At 40.8% G+C, this 17,898-nt stretch overlaps 1 protein-coding gene across 3 annotated transcripts in view; it reads right to left on the bottom strand.

Moving 5' to 3' along the window:
• LOC139387818 (protein unc-13 homolog B-like) overlaps positions 1 to 17,898 on the bottom strand; it is a 126,829-nt gene that overhangs the window by 101,803 nt on the left and 7,128 nt on the right. For all 3 annotated transcript variants that reach the window (XM_071134061.1, XM_071134059.1, XM_071134060.1), the window contains exon 2: positions 4,372 to 4,401. Coding sequence is in view for 2 of the 3 variants with exons in the window: in XM_071134059.1 (XP_070990160.1) it covers positions 4,372 to 4,401 (30 nt within the window). In the remaining variant the exon portion in view is untranslated. The remainder of the gene's footprint in view (positions 1 to 4,371; positions 4,402 to 17,898) is intronic.

Below are 17,898 nucleotides of genomic sequence, written 5' to 3'. Positions count from 1 at the left end.
AAACTTTTTGAATCATGTCTGTGAGTATATCAGAACTTATTTAGCAGGCGAAACCCCGAGGACAAACTATTCAAATTAGTGTTTTTAAAGTCACTGTCTTTTCAATATGTTTTCATGGGGAATCCAGAATTCTAATCGACTTTCCTGCAGTTCCTACCGCTTCCACTGGATGTCACCAGTTTGTAGAAATTGGTTGAGGTTTTTCCTTTGTGTAATGAAGAAGTACCATAGCTCAGAACGAACGTCACTTCATGTGTACCTTTTGATAGAGGCGCGTAACCAGAAAAGTAGCGTCAGTTTGTTTTGCTCCTGTATTGAACACAGATCATCCCGTCTTCAATTTGATCGATTATATACATTTAGAAATGTGTAAAGTTGTATTACAAAAGTAGTTTGAAATATTTTGGCAAAGTTTACAGGTAACGTTTGAGATATTTTGTAGCGACGTTGCGTAAGTTGGAACCAGTGTTTTTCTGGATCAAACGCGCCAAATAAATTGACATTTTGGATATATATCGACTGAATTAATCGAACAAAAAGGACCATTTGTGATGTTTATGGGACATATTGGAGTGCCAAAAAAAGAAGCTTGTCAAAGGTAAGGCATGATTTACATTTTATTTCTGCGTTTTGTGTCGCGCCTGCAGAGTTGAAATATGCTACTCTTGTTATTTACGGTTGTGCTATCATCAGATAATAGCATCTTATGCTTTCGCTGAAAAGCCTTTTTGAAATCTGACACGTTGGCTGGATTCACAACGAGTGTAGCTTTAATTTACTATCTTGCATGTGTAATTTAATGAAAGTTGGATTTTTATAGAAATCTATTTGAATTTGGCGCTCTGCATTTTCCCTGGCTATTGGCCATATGGGACGCAAGCGTCCCGCCTACCCCAGAGAGGCTAAGAATAATGAAAATGACGGCAGGTTCTACTGGTCATTGTTTTCAGGCTCGTTGTATTGGTGCTAGCTAGGTACCAACGATATATCGTACATCCCTGATACACACCACATTTCACAGAGACAGAAACAATTCATTGATTGACACTAAATGAGGTAATGCAGTATGTTGTTAGTCCCAGAGGTCTAGTTATATTGAAACCTGCTGTAAGCTATACACCGAGTGTACAAAACATTAGGAACACCTGCACTTTCCATGACAGACTGACCAGGTGAAAGCTGTGATCCCTTATTTATGTCACTCATCTACACTTTCTATTAGTGTAGATGAAGGGGACGAGACAGGTTAATGAATGATTTTTAAGCCTTATGACAATTGAGAAATTGATTGTGTATGTGTGTCATTCAGAGGGTGAATGGGCAAGATAAAATATTTAAGCGTCTTTGAACAGGGTATGGTAGTAGGTGCCAGGAGCACCGGTTTGAGTGTGTCAAGAACGGTAACGCTGCAGGGTTTTGTGTATCAAGAATGGTCCACCACCCAAAGGACATCCAGCCAACTTGACACAACTGTGGGAAGCATTGGAGTAAACATGGGCCAGTATCCCTGTGCAATGCTTTCGACACCTTGTAGAGTCCATGCACCTAGGGCACAAGGGTGTGAAACGCAATATTAGGAAGGTGTTCTTAATGTTTTGTACACTCAGTACAGGTCTCCAGTGGGGACATCAGGTAAACAGCCAGGCCTAGGGCTCTGGGTTGAGAAGAAACAGGTCTAATTAGAGTATCAGGAGGCCAGTCAGCAATACAGACATTACGACCATGATCTGGAGACACTCCCCATCTCCCCCTTACTAATTAGATGCCCCATGCCTCGTCTTGGACCACACTTGCTGCTTCTCATGAATACAAGTTCAAAGATAAGAGGAGGCGGCCTGGATTAGATTAGAGCTACTTAGTGATTGTGGTCTCTATCTGAAAGAGCTCTTTCACCTTACACAAAGGACTGATAGCATCTTACCAGAAAGAAACGGCCACCCTCTGTCATAACACACACCCGCACATGCACGCACACAGAGAGCACACTTGGATTGTCGTGTGGACCGACCATCAAACAGCAGACTTTGATAAGTACCCACACTCTGAAAGTAGACAGAAGATCTGTCCAGGTTACTGAGTCATACGAGCGACAGAACCCCTCGGTCTTTCGCTCCAACTCACCACACATGCCTTAGTCAAGTGTCTTCATTCATTATTGACACATCATCAGTTTTCCAATAAATTAGTCAGAAAAACACGGATGGTTGGAAGGCTGACATTTACTATTTGGACCTCTCATCAATGTTGTATGTCATAGAATACATATTCCTCTGTCACAGGGCACACCTGGGTAGTTGTGTGTTATGAATAGTGGTAAGTAAGTATTTGCAAATAGCACTAGCAATCAAATGTATGTGTATATTTGTATTCTGGGTCAATTCATGTCAAGCCCAACCAGTCAGTTTTTCCACTGCAAATGAATCTATCCAAGTCAAAATATTTAGCTGTAGTTGGGTTAAAATCGGATTCCATAATCATGTGTATCCAAATGCAATACGGCCTGTGCGTCTCTGATGGCTCTTCCAGGTCACTAACCGTGGCATCACCAAAGTAAGGCTATTGTACATGTGTCTATCTTGCACCGTCATGCAATTATTAAGAGACTAGAGACAATGAGCTAATCCTAAACAACTAGTGTTCTCGTATTAACTAATTGAGTCAAGTAAAAGCAAGGATGTAAAGGTGGAACACAAAAGCATATGATGTGTGTGCAAATTTAAATGAGGATTTACCAATACAAAATTATGAATGTAAAGTCAAATCAAAGAGTTACTCTAAGTTAGGACTGCATTTACTCAAACAACTAATTGGTTTATTAGTCCCGAATGAATTAACACTCAAACAATAGCAGTTAACATGGAATATATAATACAAAATAAAACAGAGTAAATGTCTATCACAATAACACAGTCATAGGGTTTATGAGATAGGTAAATCCCTATACTGTTTGCCCTCACTTTTAAGTGGAGTGCGTGGGGATTTGGATTTTGCCAGCACTGATCTGACCAGTAGTGGCATGTAGCCACATGAAGCCAGGCTTCCCCAAAATATTGGCAAAAAAAATAAATAGTATGCGTTTCCAAATTTTAATTCAATTTGCAAGAGGCTGAATGTACGGTCTCCCCCCCGGAGAAAGGATCAGAGCAAGCGAAACAGCACCCGAAATAGCACCCCTTTGTCTCTGTATGTGTAGCCCATCTATCTATCGATAGATCTATCTGATGCTGTCTGGTCAAAAAGTGTATGACATTGTTGCCGCCCGTAGCATTGAATGCAAGGGAAGCCAGCGGTCATTTGGCCTACCCTGATGAAAAGGTATAAAATAATATTCAAATCAGCAGTGAGCTAAACTGAGTGAGCTCATATATGAATGGTTCAGTTGCACCCTAAAAAAATAAGCGCCATACCAATCACATCAATTGAAAAATGTCATTGACAGAAAAAACTTGTATTGTTGCATCTCCCTGTGTTGTTGTCCTCCGGTGGCTAGCTAGTTAGCTAGCATTTAAAAAAAAAACATGTTTAACCTTTATTTTGATAGGGGAGACATTGAGACCTAGGTCCTTTTTCCAATTGTGATTACACACACACACACACAGAGATAAATCAGAACCATGGCGAGCCAAATCATATTTAGCTTACTAAGGACTAAATTGTTATTGGTATCTTTTAGTTGTCACTGTATTAGATTAAGCAGAGGTGATTTGATAAAGTTGAAATGGTGCTGGTATAGTGGAGGCAACTCCTGTTTGTTTGAGACTTGCAGTAACTCTCCGTGGTTCTAAATCAATAGTTGTTTAGTGGTCCGAAAATGTCAGAAACATGAACTTGCTTGACTGTGCTGTAGGTTATGTAACTGTTTGTTACATGCAATATGCTTTGTGGACTTCACCAGACAGAGGTTGCTCTCCGGTTTTGTGATGAAAGAAAGGTGTGGTTGAATTTATTCTGCCACTTCTTATTGTCTCAGCCTTAGGCATATATACCAGTGTCAAGGCATATGAACTAACAGGTTATAGAGCAAACAACGCAATTATCAAAACACATAGGTTGCAATATGCCAGTAGCTTCCCCAGTGATTTTAAGCACACACGACTACTGCTGAGCAGCTCACCTGCAGCACATGGGATAGAGCTAGGAGGGAAGCAGGGACAGAAAGCCCCATTGGATTACGCTAATACAAAAGTCAACCAACCACTGCCATACAGGAGAAGTAGGTGCAAATTACTTCCTGCTATGAAGGCTTTTTAAAAAGGTTCACAAACAGTCCTAGTTTCAGTCAACATAACTCCTAAATAAAAAGGTAGTTCACAAACAGTCCTAGTTTCGGTCAACATAACTCCTAAATAAAAAGGTAGTTTAAGGACTTACCTGGAGATCCTTGGAGTTTGGCTTTCTTTACTGAAATAGAAAGAGAAAAAACAACTGTTAGAAACAAAGACATAAAACTGTGTTTTTAATAAAACCTAGACAGCAAGTCGTTATGCCTGCTCATGATTTACTTCAAGGATATCATACGGACTCTGATAAGGCTGATTGCTGTAGGCTAGCCCTACATTGTGTACAATTAATGTGATCGGGTGTTCACTTCACGTCACTTCGGTGTCCCCCTAAGAGGCCACAGTCAGAGCCAGGATATCCGTCATGCTGAGAGTGTAACCGGATCAGTGAATCACGAACCAGAAAGAAGTCACACGGACACCAATCAGCCACGTGTTATCAACCACAACGACAGAAAAACAAGGGCACATGACATTTGTCGGTGAGTTCTGACATTCATTGATATGCAGACCGACAGATGGGGCACATGTTGATGAGGCATGGAGTAGGATTGTGTTAGACGTGGCCAGACGTGTCTGAGTGAGCATCACAACATTCTCTCAACCTATCAGCAGAAAACACCAGCCTATCACATTTTTGAGAAGCAAAAAAAAGTGGCATGGGGGAATAGAATCCACCACTGTTAATAATTGACCACGTTTACATGCGCACAGTATACCAGATAAGGTCTTAAGCTGTTTACATGCAACTTTTAAATCCCGCTAACGAATAGCCCTGTATCCATGAATACACCAAATACACCTAATTGAAGTTCATATGGGTTAAATGGAATAGTAACTGAAGTCAGTACACTGACTGCAGACCTATAACCTCTCATATGTAGCATAATATTAACTCCTGCTGAATTAGGCATTTCTTGCAGAAAAATGATACAACAAGTGTGCGTGTAATGTGTCATCTTTGAAACTTATGCAAGAAGACAGTATTTCAACCACATAAAATATGCACCGAAGACAAACTGTAGTCTATTCATAAACATTCATTCTAAAACATTCATTCAGAAGTTATGACAGAAGAGAAGCTGCATGTACAGCACATTCGGAAAGTATTCAGACCCCTTGACTTTATCCACATTGTTACGTTACAGCCTCATTATAATTATATTCTAATCAATCGACACACAATGGCCCATAATGAAAAAGCGAACAGGTTTTAAGAAATGTTTGCACATTTATTAAAAATAAAGTATTCAGACCCTTTGCTATGAGACTCAAAATTGAGCTCAGGTGCATCCTGTTTCCAACTTGATATAAGTCCATCTGTCATAAATTAAATTGATTGGACATGATTTGGAAAGGCACACACCGGTCTATATAAAGGTCCCACAGTTGACAGTGCATGTCAGAGGAAAAACCAAGCCATGAGGTTGAAGGAATTGTCCTTAGAGCAGCAAGACAGGATTGAGTCGAGGCACAGATCTGGGGAAGGGTACCAAAACATATCTGCAGCATTGAAGGTCGCCAAGAACACAGTGGCCTCCATCATTCTAAAATGGAAGAAGTTTGGAACCATTGAGACTCTTCGTAGAACTGGCTGGCCGCCCGGCTAAACTGGGCAATAGGGGGAGAAAGTTCTTGGTCAGGGAGGTGACCAAGAACCTGATGGTCACTGACAGAGCTCCAGAGTTCCTCTGTGGAAATGGGAGAACCTTCCAGAAGGACAACACTCTCTGCATCACTCTAGCAATCAGGTATTTTTTATTTTATTTAACTAGGCAAGTAAGGCCTTTATTGGTGGAGTGGCCAGGCGGAAGCCACTCCTCAGTAAAGGGTACATGACAGTGTCGTGGCAGAATCAGAATTAGTTGGGTAACATAGATAAGATTTTTTATTTTCATAATATGCTTGTGAGATACTTGTCATTTAGAATGTATTTTGTTGTACTATATTGTTGGCCGGTTGCAGTTATCGGTTCTCTGTCAGGGTTCAGTTACTTGGGCCACAGAAAGGGGAGAGGTCAAGCTTGTCTTCATATGTAAAGGTATCTTTTAAACCATGTGAAGGGATGATTGAGGGGGAACCAATTATCTCTTGGCTCCACAATGTCTGTGTGCCAGTCACTGTCTCTCTGCGATCTTGTCCAGGAGGGGGTGTATTTGATATATGCCATTGGGTGAGGTAATGGTGTTGGTTCTGAGTGGTACCAAGAGCGAGATAAGAACATAGTTTAGGAGACCAAAGCTGAACGATAATTTATAGCCAATGCTGTCTGGCTATGTGTGTCTTTGCTATAAAGGATCTCAGTTGCAATGTGTAAGCACTCTCAGAAAATTAATTTATAGACACTGAATTGATCTGAGAGTCACAGGGTTGTGATGGAGCTCATAATAATTAAAGATGGACTTTATGATAACTCTGACTTGTGTGGTGGTTTGCTCTCATGATTTGGTAAATACAGGAAATTTCCACTACGACAGCCCGCTTGGAGTTTGCCAAAAGGTAGCCTAAATGACTCTTAGACCATGTAAAACAAGATTCTCTGGTCTGATGAAACCAAGATTGAACTATCTGGCCTGAATGCCAAGCATCCCCCATCTGGAGGAAACCTACAGCAAAGTACAGAGAGATCCTTGATGAAAACCTGCTCCAAAGCGCTGAGGATCTCAGACTGGGGTGAAGGTTTGTATTTGCTATGGATCCCCATCAGCTGCTGCCAATCGGGATCTTCCTTAGGTCCGACAAAATTAATGTAGTTACAAATATATTGTAAAGATATATATATATATTTTTTTACAACAGATTTCACAACACACCAAGTGTGTGCCCTCAGGCCCCTACACCACATATCTACAACACAAAATCCATGTGTATGTTATCATGTGTGTCGTGTCTTTGGCTTTACCGGATTAAGTGATATGAGGTGTAAACCCATAACACACACATTTTTCCAGCAGCAGACTATGATCGATAATGTCAGAAGCTGCACTGAAGTCCAACAAAAAAGCTCCCAATCTTTTTATCATCAATTTCTCTCAGCCAATCATCATTTGTGTAAGTGCTGTGCTTGTTGAATGTCCTTCCCTAGAAGCTTGCTGAACGTCTGTCAATTTGTTTATTGTAAAATAGCATTGTATCTGGGCAAACACAATTTTTTCACAAAGGTTGGTAACAGGCTGATTGGTCGGCTATTTGAGCCAGTAAAGTGGGCTTTACTATTCTTAGGTAGCGGAATTACTTTTGCTTCCCTCCAGGCCTGGGGGAACACACTTTCTAGTAGGTTCAAATTGAAGATATAGCAAATAAGAGTGGCAATAACGTTCGCTATTATCCTCAGTAATTTTCTATACAAGATGTCAGACCCCGGTGGCTTGTCATTGTTGATAGACAATTTTTTAACCTCTTCCACACTAAATTTACGGAATTCAAAACTACAATTGTCTTTTATAATTTGGTCAGATATAATTGGATGTGTAGTGACAGTGTTTGTAGTTGGCATGTCATGCCTAAATTTGCTTATCTGGCCAATTAAAAAAATAATTAAAAGTAGTTTGCAATATCAGGCGGTTTTCTGATGAATGAGCCATCGGTTTCAAAAGATTATGGGTTGAGTTTACCTTTTTTCCAATAATGTAATTGAAGGTGCTCCAAAGCTATTTACTATATTTCTTTATGTAATTTATCTTTGTTTCATAGTGTAGTTTCTTCTTCTTTTTATTCAGTTTAGTCACATGATTTCTCAATTTGCAGTACGTTTGCCAATCGGCTGTGCAGCCAGACTTATTTGCCATTCCTTTTGCGTCATCCCTCTCAACCACACAATTTTTCAAATCCCCGTCAATCCACAGGATTTAACAGTTTTTACATTCATTTTCTTAAAATGGTTGCATGCTTATTAGTAACTGGGATAAGCAATTTCATTAACCTCTTGAAGCTGTGTTTTGCAATATTGCTCCTGTGATTTCATGAATATGAATATTTTTAGTAATATTATTTGACTGTTGCGCTATGCTATTCACTGGTTGCTGACGAAAATAATCCCATGACAGGGATGGGTAGCGTCAAAAAGTTAAAGTGTCAAGTGCAACGTTTTTTTGCTCCTCATTACACACCACCGACCAACAAATATTCTTCACATCAACAACATAGGAATCACTCCAAAACGTATTTTATGTGTTAAGGCCCGTCCTTTGGTTTTCCTAGATATGGCTAGTATATTGTGATCACTACCTCCGATGGATCTGGAAACTACTTTCAAGCAATTTTCTGCAGCATCAGTAGAAATGTGATAAATATATGTTGATGATTTCATTCCTGTGCTGTTTGTAACTACCCTGGTAGGTTGACTGATAACCTGAACCAGGTTGCAGGCACTGGTTACAGTTTGAAGCTTTTTCTTGAGTGGGCAGCTTGATGAAAACCAGTCAATATTTATATCATCCAGAAAATATACATCTCTGTTGATATCACATACATTATCAAGCATTTCACACATATTATCCAGATACTGACTGTTAAGCTACATACAGTGCCTTGCGAAAGTATTCGGCCCCCTTGAACTTTGCGACCTTTTGCCACATTTCAGGCTTCAAACATAAAGATATAAAACTGTATTTTTTTGTGAAGAATCAACAACAAGTGGGACACAATCATGAAGTGGAACGACATTTATTGGATATTTCAAACTTTTTTAACAAATCAAAAACTGAAATATTGGCCGTGCAAAATTATTCAGCCCCTTTACTTTCAGTGCAGCAAACTCTCTCCAGAAGTTCATTGAGGATCTCTGAATGATCCAATGTTGACCTAAATGACTAATGATGATAAATACAATCCACCTGTGTGTAATCAAGTCTCCGTATAAATGCACCTGCACTGTGATAGTCTCAGAGGTCCGTTAAAAGCGCAGAGAGCATCATGAAGAACAAGGAACACACCAGGCAGGTCCGAGATACTGTTGTGAAGAAGTTTAAAGCCGGATTTGGATACAAAAAGATTTCCCAAGCTTTAAACATCCCAAGGAGCACTGTGCAAGCGATACTATTGAAATGGAAGGAGTATCAGACCACTGCAAATCTACCAAGACCTGGCCGTCCCTCTAAACTTTCAGCTCATACAAGGAGAAGACTGATCAGAGATGCAGCCAAGAGGCCCATGATCACTCTGGATGAACTGCAGAGATCTACAGCTGAGGTGGGAGACTCTGTCCATAGGACAACAATCAGTCGTATATTGCACAAATCTGGCCTTTATGGAAGAGTGGCAAGAAGAAAGCCATTTCTTAAAGAAATCCATAAAAAGTGTTGTTTAAAGTTTGCCACAAGCCACCTGGGAGACACACCAAACATGTGGAAGAAGGTGCTCTGGTCAGATGAAACCAAAATTGAACTTTTTGGCAACAATGCAAAACGTTATGTTTGGCGTAAAAGCAACACAGCTGAACACACCATCCCCACTGTCAAACATGGTGGTGGCAGCATCATGGTTTGGGCCTGCTTTTCTTCAGCAGGGACAGGGAAGATGGTTAAAATTGATGGGAAGATGGATGGAGCCAAATACAGGACCATTCTGGAAGAAAACCTGATGGAGTCTGCAAAAGACCTGAGACTGGGACGGAGATTTGTCTTCCAACAAGACAATGATCCAAAACATAAAGCAAAATCTACAATGGAATGGTTCAAAAATAAACATATCCAGGTGTTAGAATGGCAAAGTCAAAGTCCAGACCTGAATCCAATCGAGAATCTGTGGAAAGAACTGAAAACTGCTGTTCACAAATGCTCTCCATCCAACCTCACTGAGCTCGAGCTGTTTTGCAAGGAGGAATGGGAAAACATTTCAGTCTCTCGATGTGCAAAACTGATAGAGACATACCCCAAGCGACTTACAGCTGTAATCGCAGCAAAAGGTGGCGCTACAAAGTATTAACTTAAGGGGGCTGAATAATTTTGCACGCCCAATTTTTCAGTTTTTGATTTGTTAAAAAAGTTTGAAATATCCAATAAATGTCGTTCCACTTCATGATTGTGTCCCACTTGTTGTTGATTCTTCACAAAAAAAGACAGTTTTATATCTTTATGTTTGAAGCCTGAAATGTGGCAAAAGGTCGCAAAGTTCAAGGGGGGCGAATACTTTCGCAAGGCACTGTATGTTAACCTTTCTAGCGCAGGTGTTCCGCTAGCGGAATATTCCTCTGAAAAGGCAGCGCACGAAATTCAAAAATATTTTTTAGAAATATGTAACTTTCACACATTAACAAGTCCAACACAGGAAATGAAAGAAACTTCTTGTTAATCTACCCATCGTGTCCGATTTCAAAAACGCTTTACAGCGAAAGCACAACATATTATGTTAGATCACCGCCAAGTCAAAAAAAAAACACAGCCATTTTTCCAGCCAAAGATAGGATTCACAAAAAGCAGAAATATAGATAAAATGAATCACTAACCTTTGATGATCTTCATCAGATGACACTCATAGGGCATCATGTTACACAATACATGTATGTTTTGTTCGATAATGTGCATATTTATATCCAAATATCTCAGTTTACATTGGCGCGTTACGTGCAGTAATGTTTTGATTCCAAACATCCGGTGATTTTGCAGAAATACTCATAATAAATGATACAAGTGTTATTCACGGAATTAAAGATAGATTTCTCCTTAATGCAACCCCTGTGTCAGATTTTTTTTTAATCTTTACGGAAAAAGCAGAATCTGAGAACGGCGCACAGAGCCCAATCCAGCCAGAGAAATATCCGCCATATTGGAGTCAACAGAAGTTAGAAATAACACTATAAATATTCACTTACCTTTGATGATCTTCATCAGAAGGCACTCCCAGGAATCCCAGTTGGACAATAAATGACTGATTTGTTCCATAAAGTCCATAATTTATGTCCAAATAGTCACTTGTTGTTAGCGTGTTCAGCCCAGTAATCCATCTTCATGAGGCGCGAGCTCTTCGTCCAGACAAAAACTCGAAAAGTTCCGTTACAGGTCGTAGAAACATGTCAAACGATGTATGGAATCAATCTTTAGGATGTTAACATAAAAATTCAATAATGTTCCAACCGGAGAATTCCTATGTCTGAAGAAAAGCACTGGAACGAGAGCTAACTGTATCGGGAGCGCGCGCCATGAGCCTGAGACACTCTGCCAGACCACTGACTCAAACAGGTCTCATGAGCCCCTCCTTTATAGTAGAATCCTCATTCAAGTTCCTAAAGACGGTTGACATCTAATGGAAGCCGTAGGAAGTGCAACTTGACTCCATAGACACTGTGTATTCGGTAGGTCAAGCTTTGAAAAACTACAAACCTCAGATTTCCCACTTCCTGGTTGGATTTTTCTCAGGTTTTCAACTACAATATGAGTTCTGTTATACTCACAGACATCATTCAAACAGTTTTAGAAACTTCAGAGTGTTTTCTATCCAATACTAATAATATGCATATATTAGCATATGGGACAGAGTAGGAGGTAGTTCACTCTGGGCACGCTATTCATCCAAAAGTGAAAGTGCTGCCCCCTATCCCAAAAAGGTTAACGTGGGCTATTTTGAGCACTTTTCTGGGATGCTTGCTTGTTTTCATTGCTTTACTGGGAAGCTTAGCAGAAGTAGATATTCTCATGTTCTTTGTTGGTGCAGGGTGAGCTGCACACAGTGGACTTCCTACTAGGGCACACCGCCCCAGTGCTAACAGCATAAATCTGGTTCATAGGCACATGATAGCTGCATACAATAGCAGAGGCATTCAGGGCAGTTAGAGGGACATCAGTTAGGTTACTTACATTGTCTCTAACAATGCCCCTGGTATAATGTACATTTGCTAAATCCCGATGACTCAGCGACACAATGGTAGGGATTAACCTTTTATAACTAGGGGGCAGTATTTTCATTTTTGGATAAAAAACATTCCCGTTTTAAACTGGATATTTTGTCACGACAAGATGCTCAACTATGCATATAATTGACAACTTTGGATAGAAAACACTGACGTTTCCAAAACTGCAAAGATATTGTCTGTGAGTGCAACAGAACTGATGTTACAGGCGAAACCCAGATAAAAATCCAATCAGGAAGTGCCGCCTTTTTTGAAACCGCCTCATGCCAATGACTGCTTATATGGCTGTGAATGAGCTACGAATGAGCCTACATTTTCTACGTATTCCCCAAGGTGTCTACAGCATTGTGACGTTGTTTTACGCATTTATGTTGAAGAATAGCCGTAACGGACCACATTTAGCAAGTGGTCACATGATGGCTCCCGCAGAAAATGTTGCGTAAAGTACACAAGTAGCCATTTTTCCAATCGCTTCTTATGAGAAACCAATTGATCCGACGGATATATTATCGAATTGTTATGTGAAAAACACCTTGAGGATTGATTCTACGTTTGCCATGTTTCTGTCGATATTATGGAGCTAATTTGGAAAAAAGTTTGGCGTTGTAGTGACTGCATTTTCCTGTCGATTTCTCAGCCAAACGTTAAGAACAAACGGAGCTATTTCACCTTAAAAAATTATCTTTTTGGAAAAAAGGAACATTTGCTATCTAACTGGGAGTCTCCTGAGTGAAAACATTTGAAGTTCTTCAAAGGTAAATGATTTAATTTGATTGCTTTTCTTATTTTCGTGAAAATGTTGCCTGCTGGTAGCAGAGCCTAGCCATAGCATTATGCCATGATAAACTTACACAAATGCTTGTCTAGCATTGGCTGTAAAGCATATTTTGACAATCTGAGATGACAGTGTGATTAACAAAAGGCTAAGCTGTGTCTCAATATATTTAATTTGTGATTTTCATGAATAGGAAGATTTTCTAGGAAGATTTATGTACGCTGCGTTATGCTAATTAGTTTGAGGCTATGGTTACGCTCCCGCATGCGGGTTTGAGAGTCATGAGAAGTTAACTGAGCTGGGCTTGGGTCATTGTTCACCTTCCAACAGGACAATGACCCTAAGCACACAGCCAAGATAACGCAGGAGTGGCTTCGGGACTTCGGGACAAGTCTCAATGCCCTTGATTGGCCCAGCCAGAGCCCGGACTTGAACCCGATCGAACATTTCACGAGACCTGAAAATAGCTGTGCAGCGATGCTCCCCATCCAACCTAACAGAGCTTGAGAGGATCTGCAGAGAAGAATGTGAGAAACTCCCCAAATACAAGTGTGTCGCGTTTGTAGCGTCATACCGAAGAAGACTCGAGGCTGTAATCGCTGCCAAAGGGGCTTCAACAAATTACCAAGTAAAGGGTTTGAATACGAATACCTGTACTCGAGGCTGTAATCGCTGCCAAAGGGGCTTCAACAAATTACCAAGTAAAGGGTTTGAATACGAATACCATGTAATTTGATTTAAGTTTTTAATAAATTAGCAAACATTTCCAAAAACCTGTTTTTGCTTTGTCATTGTGGGATAGTGTGTAGATTGATGAGGGGGGAAAACTATTTAATCCATTTTAGAATAAGGTTGTAACTTAATAATTAACAAAATGTGGAAAAATTTAAGGGGTACGAATAATTTCCGAATGGACTGTCTGTAAGTATAGTTGACAAACGGCCTACCAAATGTCCAAAATTATAAGCAGAAACTTGTTTAAATTCAGGGTAAAAGTAGCCAGTAGACTATACGGTCCAGTACAAAGTATCAGCTAAATAAATGATGGAATTACAGTGGATCGAACTGCGTAGGTACTTTTTGAAGTGATTTGTTTGACAATCAGATTAAATCATCACACAACATTCATGATACGCAAAACTAAGCCAGCCCAGACTGCGAAAAACAACAGTAAAGGGCATGAAATAGTTACATGCCTCAGTATACTGTCTGATCAGCATAGCCCAGGCATCTTATCCAGGTTTCTCATAAATAAAAATGTATTAGTTCTTCTGATTGAGAAGGGCATTGCCAAAAACATTGATGTGTCTAAACTTAAGAAACATTGTTTCAGGTTTTTGATGGAAATGTTCAGATGTTTCAAAACAATTCACCACTAGTCTGTGACAGACCACACTTTCATATTGACCAATGTGTTGTAATCTTTGAGAGTCAAATCTCTTAATACACAACCCACATCCATACCGACCCAGCCCACCCAGATAAGCTATATGCTTATCCCATAGGGCGGCACACAATTGCCCCAGCGTCGTCCGGGTTAGGGGTGGGTTTGGCCGGGGTAGGCCGTCATTGTAAATAAGAATTTGTTCTTAACCGTCTTGCAGGTTAGCCTACCAGATCTAAAAAAATTATTAAAAAATGCTTCCTATAACGATACATTCTCCTTTTATCTACACTGTCGAAAACAAGAGCAGAAAAACAACCTCTAGAGCCCTCTGATCTATTTTTAGACTTGGCAGACCTTTCCTGTATGGATATAGGGACAATTTGAGTAACATGTAGTAGCCCAAACCTATCGATGTTACATTGAACTGGGTGAGTGGAATATGAATGACAGTCATCCAACATGCTGTAATAGAAATAAGGCCATAAACGGCACTGACCGCCACTGGTATGTAGTGAATGTGTGTGAGTTTTGTCCTTAGAGATGTGGACATCAAATAACTTGAAGCTCTTGACGCACTCCACTACAGCCCTGTCGATGTGGGCGTGCTCTCCCCTTTTTCTCCTGTATTCAACGATCAACTTCTTTGTCTTACTGACGTCGAGGGAGAGATTTGTTGTCCTGGCACCACACTACTAAGTCTCTGACCACCACACTCATCGCAGTCTGTGATCACGCCTACCACCGTTGTGCCGTCAGCAAACTTGGTGTTGGAGTCGTGCGTGGCCACAGTCACAGGAAGGGACTAAGCACAAACCACTGATGGGCCTCTGTGTAGAGGGTTAGTGTGGAGGAGGTGTTATTGCCTACCCTCACCACCTGGGGCCGGCCTGTTAGGAAGGCCAGGACACAGTTGCAGAAGGAGGTGTTCAGTCCCAGGGTCCCCAGCTTTGTGATGAGATATGGAGGGGACTATAGTGTTGAATGCTGAGCTGTAGTCTATGAACAGCATTCTCACATACTGTAGTTATTTTTCTTGTCCAAGTGGGAGAGGGCAGTGTGAAGTGCATTTGAAATTATGTCATCTGTGGATCTGTTTGGGAAGTATGCAAATTGGAGTGGTCCAGGGTGTCTTGGATGATGGTGTGTATGTGTGTCATGACAAGCCTTTCAAAAGCACTTTGTATTTACAGATGTGAGTGCTATACGTCGATAGTCACAGCTGAATCTGTGCCAAAGTCAACATGGCCCATTTCATGAGTGGTAGCTATAGCCTTCAGCCCAGAGCCGATATTGCCTGTAATCCATGGTTTGGATACGTTTGCATAGTCACTGTGGGTGCTACGTCATCTATGCACTTATTGATGAAGCCCGTGACTGTTCTGGTAAACTCCTCAATGGTATCGGATGAATCCCGGCACATATTGCAGGAAATTAGCTTCAAAACAACATTTTCCTCGGTCGCTCAAATTAAATAAAATCAAGCTGGTGGTGTATTTAATACAGTGCCTTGCGAAAGTATTCGGCCCCCTTGAACTTTGCGACCTTTTGCCACATTTCAGGCTTCAAACATAAAGATATAAAACTGTATTTTTTTGTGAAGAATCAACAACAAGTGGGACACAATCATGAAGTGGAACGACATTTATTGGATATTTCAAACTTTTTTAACAAATCAAAAACTGAAAAATTGGCAGTGCAAAATTATTCAGCCCCCTTAAGTTAATACTTTGTAGCGCCACCTTTTGCTGCGATTACAGCTGTAAGTCGCTTGGGGTATGTCTCTATCAGTTTTGCACATCGAGAGACTGAATTTTTTTCCCATTCCTCCTTGCAAAACAGCTCGAGCCCAGTGAGGTTGGATGGAGAGCATTTGTGAACAGCAGTTTTCAGTTCTTTCCACAGATTCTCGATTGGATTCAGGTCTGGACTTTGACTTGGCCATTCTAACACCTGGATATGTTTATTTTTGAACCATTCCATTGTAGATTTTGCTTTATGTTTTGGATCATTGTCTTGTTGGAAGACAAATCTCCGTCCCAGTCTCAGGTCTTTTGCAGACTCCATCAGGTTTTCTTCCAGAATGGTCCTGTATTTGGCTCCATCCATCTTCCCATCAATTTTAACCATCTTCCCTGTCCCTGCTGAAGAAAAGCAGGCCCAAACCATGATGCTGCCACCACCATGTTTGACAGTGGGGATGGTGTGTTCAGGGTGTTGCTTTTACGCCAAACATAACGTTTTGCATTGTTGCCAAAAAGTTCAATTTTGGTTTCATCTGACGAGAGCACCTTCTTCCACATGTTTGGTGTGTCTCCGAGGTGGCTTGTGGCAAACTTTAAACGACACTTTTTATGGATATCTTTAAGAAATGGCTTTCTTCTTGCCACTCTTCCATAAAGGCCAGATTTGTGCAATATACGACTGATTGTTGTCCTATGGACAGAGTCTCCCACCTCACCTTCCCTCTAAACTTTCAGCTCATACAAGGAGAAGACTGATCAGAGATGCAGTTCATCCAGAGTGATCATGGGCCTCTTGGCTGCATCTCTGATCAGTCTTCTCCTTGTATGAGCTGAAAGTTTAGAGGGAAGGCCAGGTCTTGGTAGATTTGCAGTGGTCTGATACTCCTTCCATTTCAATATTATCGCTTGCACAGTGCTCCTTGGGATGTTTAAAGCTTGGGAAATCTTTTTGTATCCAAATCCGGCTTTAAACTTCTTCACAACAGTATCTCGGACCTGCCTGGTGTGTTCCTTGTTCTTCATGATGCTCTCTGCGCTTTTAACGGACCTCTGAGACTATCACAGTGCAGGTGCATTTATACGGAGACTTGATTACACACAGGTGGATTGTATTTATCATCATTAGTCATTTAGGTCAACATTGGATCATTCAGAGATCCTCACTGAACTTCTGGAGAGAGTTTGCTGCACTGAAAGTAAAGGGGCTGAATAATTTTGCACGCCCAATTTTTCAGTTTTTGATTTGTTAAAAGAGTTTGAAATATCCAATAAATGCCGTTCCACTTCATGATTGTGTCCCACTTGTTGTTGATTCTTCACAAAAAAATACAGTTTTATATCTTTATGTTTGAAGCCTGAAATGTGGCAAAAGGTCGCAAAGTTCAAGGGGGCCGAATACTTTCGCAAGGCACTGTATAGGCTCAGTAAACAATAAAAAAAGGTGAAAAGGGGGGGCCCTAGGGGGAAAAAGGTTGGGAACCCCTGCTCTGCACAGACACTAATTTCCTCTCCCTCACACTGGGAAATTCTCAATTGGGCAAAGATCTGTACACTCCTCGACTCCTCCATCCCCCACTCCTTCGTGAAACCAATAAGTGGTCGCAATATGTAGGAGACAGTGGAGGCTCCTGAAGGGGAATAGGTTTGTCGTGCCCTCTTCACGACTGTCTTGGTGTGCTTGGATCATTCTAGTTTGTTGGTGATGTGGCACCACATGGCCAGGTCTCTGATCTCCTCCCTATAGGCTGTCTCACCATTGTTGGTGATCAGGCCTACCACTGCTGTGTCATCAGCAAACTTAATGATGGTGGAGGATGTTCAGGATCATCCTACCATGGAAGAGGTTTGAAATCCCTTACACTCCCATT

This window comes from Oncorhynchus clarkii, chromosome 29, assembly GCF_045791955.1.
Source record: "Oncorhynchus clarkii lewisi isolate Uvic-CL-2024 chromosome 29, UVic_Ocla_1.0, whole genome shotgun sequence".
Taxonomy (NCBI): domain Eukaryota; kingdom Metazoa; phylum Chordata; class Actinopteri; order Salmoniformes; family Salmonidae; genus Oncorhynchus; species Oncorhynchus clarkii.
This window is presented reverse-complemented; position numbering and strand designations above follow the sequence as displayed.